The sequence below is a fragment of the Penaeus monodon genome, chromosome 40, assembly GCF_015228065.2.
Source record: "Penaeus monodon isolate SGIC_2016 chromosome 40, NSTDA_Pmon_1, whole genome shotgun sequence".
Classification (NCBI taxonomy): Eukaryota; Metazoa; Arthropoda; class Malacostraca; order Decapoda; family Penaeidae; genus Penaeus; species Penaeus monodon.
The window spans coordinates 30,985,763-30,988,262 of record NC_051425.1 but is presented as its reverse complement, the minus strand read 5'-3'; the positions used below and the strand labels follow the sequence as shown (position 1 = coordinate 30,988,262).

General features: G+C 32.3%; 1 protein-coding gene across 1 annotated transcript in view; it reads left to right on the top strand.

The window, feature by feature from the left end:
- Positions 1 to 2,500, top strand: part of LOC119598090 — a 33,058-nt gene that overhangs the window by 2,360 nt on the left and 28,198 nt on the right. The window contains exons 2-3 of the mRNA XM_037947712.1: positions 178 to 384; positions 1,001 to 1,212. Coding sequence (XP_037803640.1) covers positions 327 to 384; positions 1,001 to 1,212 — 270 coding nt within the window. The 5' untranslated portion in view covers positions 178 to 326. The remainder of the gene's footprint in view (positions 1 to 177; positions 385 to 1,000; positions 1,213 to 2,500) is intronic.

Sequence of the window (2,500 nt, the reverse complement as noted above, 5' to 3'; positions counted from 1 at the left end):
ATACAAAACATCGCACACATCACCAGTACCTATAGAATACAGGTAACATCAAACACAAACCAGCAACTGCTACAATGTTTACCAAACAAGGACAATACACGTAAAACAGGTACAGGTACAATAGAATAACTCTTATGAAATATTTATTACTAACCTTTCTTTTTCTTTGTCCAACAGATCGAGGAGAAGAAAGTAACAAACACCAAATAAAGAACACGAAAATATAGATATAAACGAAGAAAACGACATAGGAGTACCCAAGAAAAGACCAAGAAAGGGAGGAACGAAAGAGAGAAAAAGAAAGAAGGAAAAGAAGAATAGAGAAAATGTCATCTGGAATTATCTTTTCATTGGCCCTTTACTTGGGTCTTTTCACACTAAGAGGCAAGTTTATTTTCTTTTTCTTTTGTTATATATATATATATATTTTTTATTCGTAGTTTCATTAGCATTATACAAATGAATGGAGAAGAGAATGCTCTTGTAAAATAACAAGGTAATGACCGAAGCTTCATATCAAAAAAAAAAAAAAAAAAAAAAAATATATATATATATATACATATGTTATATATATATATATATATATATATATATATATATATATATATATATATATATATATATTATCATTATCTAATTAAGTGGTACTTAATCTTTTTAGAATCTGATAAATGCTATGAATGGCCTTCCTCAGATATGTTGCATTCAATTTGTATAATACACTCTATTTATTGAGATTTGATTGTCTTATATATATATGAGAAGTACAAAGTATTATTACAATGTAAAGTAAAGAATGATTTAAGCAAAAAGTAATAACCCATGAACCCCGGGCTAAGAACCCCTGATCTAATTCATGTTTTAGTGGACAAATATCCTTCAAGAAAAAAATGATTACTTCACACAACTATACAAACCTCTCAACCCATCTCTTTCTCCCCCTCCTCTCTCCCCCTCTGCCCCTCCCTACCTCTCCCTCCCCCCTCCCACCTCAACACAGGTCAGTGCCTCCGCATGTCCGGGGTATGGGTGCCCCCCGTTGCCATCTCGGGCACAGAGGTCAAGTTCACATGCCACTACGAGACGAGTCCTTCGCTCAATGACACCCTGTACTCGCTCAAGTGGTACCGAGGGCACGACCAGTTCTACGAATACATTCCCAGAAATATCCCGCCGATGAAAGTCTACGAGAGCGCCCACGTTCATGTCGATGTGAGTTCGCCGGGGGACTGATGTGTTTTTTTTTTGGTGTTTGTGTCGTTGCTTCTTGTTCTTTATCTGTTTTTTTATATATGTTTTGTGATACGTTTTTGTTTGTTTATTTTTGCTTCATTTTTTCTATTCCGTTTTTTTTGCAGGGGATTTGCCAGGCGACGTATAAATGAATTACATGTTGTTATTGTTATTGTTATTGTAATCGTGTGTGTTTTGTTTTGTTATTATTGTTATTGCTATTATGATTATGGTCATCATCATCCTAATCATAGTAGTAGTATTGGTAGTAGTAGCAGAATCATCATTATCACTATCATTGTTTTTACCGATGCTATTATCCTCATCATTAATATTATTATTAGTATTGTTGTTGATATTATCATTATTATTACTCATTATCATAATTATTGTTATTCATTATTATTATTCTCAATATTATCATTGTCATTACTATCATAACTCCCATAAGTATCATTATTGTTATTGTTGTTATTATTGTTACAACTACTACGACCACCACTTCTATTACAACTGCTACCATTTGTAATTTCCATTTCCACCAACATCACATCTTCGTTATCATCATTATCATTATCATTGATGTTGCCATCATCGTCAATATTATTATTTTGATTATTTTTAATATTTGTATTCTTGTTTTATCATTGTTATTATTATGTTTATATTTTTTATGTCAATGCTGTTGTCCCTATCATCATTACAAGCATGATCATTTTATCATTATCTTAAGCATTGCAATTATCATCTTTAGCATTATTGTGACTTTTAAAATCATTACTGTAATTATAGTAATCAAAGTATCTATTATTCAGCGATTCTCAACTACTTAAATATCTTACTGGTTTGGAAAAGAATCACTTGCATAATGATATGAAGTTGTTACACGTTGATATATATTTGGAGGGGGGGAGGAGGGCAGGGGAGAAGGGTATTTGTGGTTGAGTTTTAATTGATTAATCAGTTACCTAATTGGCTAATTAATAAATTCATTACTTTTTGTGCTGTGATATACTGTTGTCTTTCCTGAATTTTCTTTCACAGTTTCTTTATATTGGTTGTTTTTTTGTCTTGTTTACCTTCATATCATCGTTATTTCCTATTTATCTGTGTACTCCAATTCCGTACTGCTTAATATATTCCCATACTTAATTAATTTTACTCGATTTTGACCTAAATTATCGTGGTTCCTATCGCCTCCCCTCCACCTCCCTTTATCAAAACAGATTTTGATCACATTTACGATACTCGTTGGCAAGGCGGAATA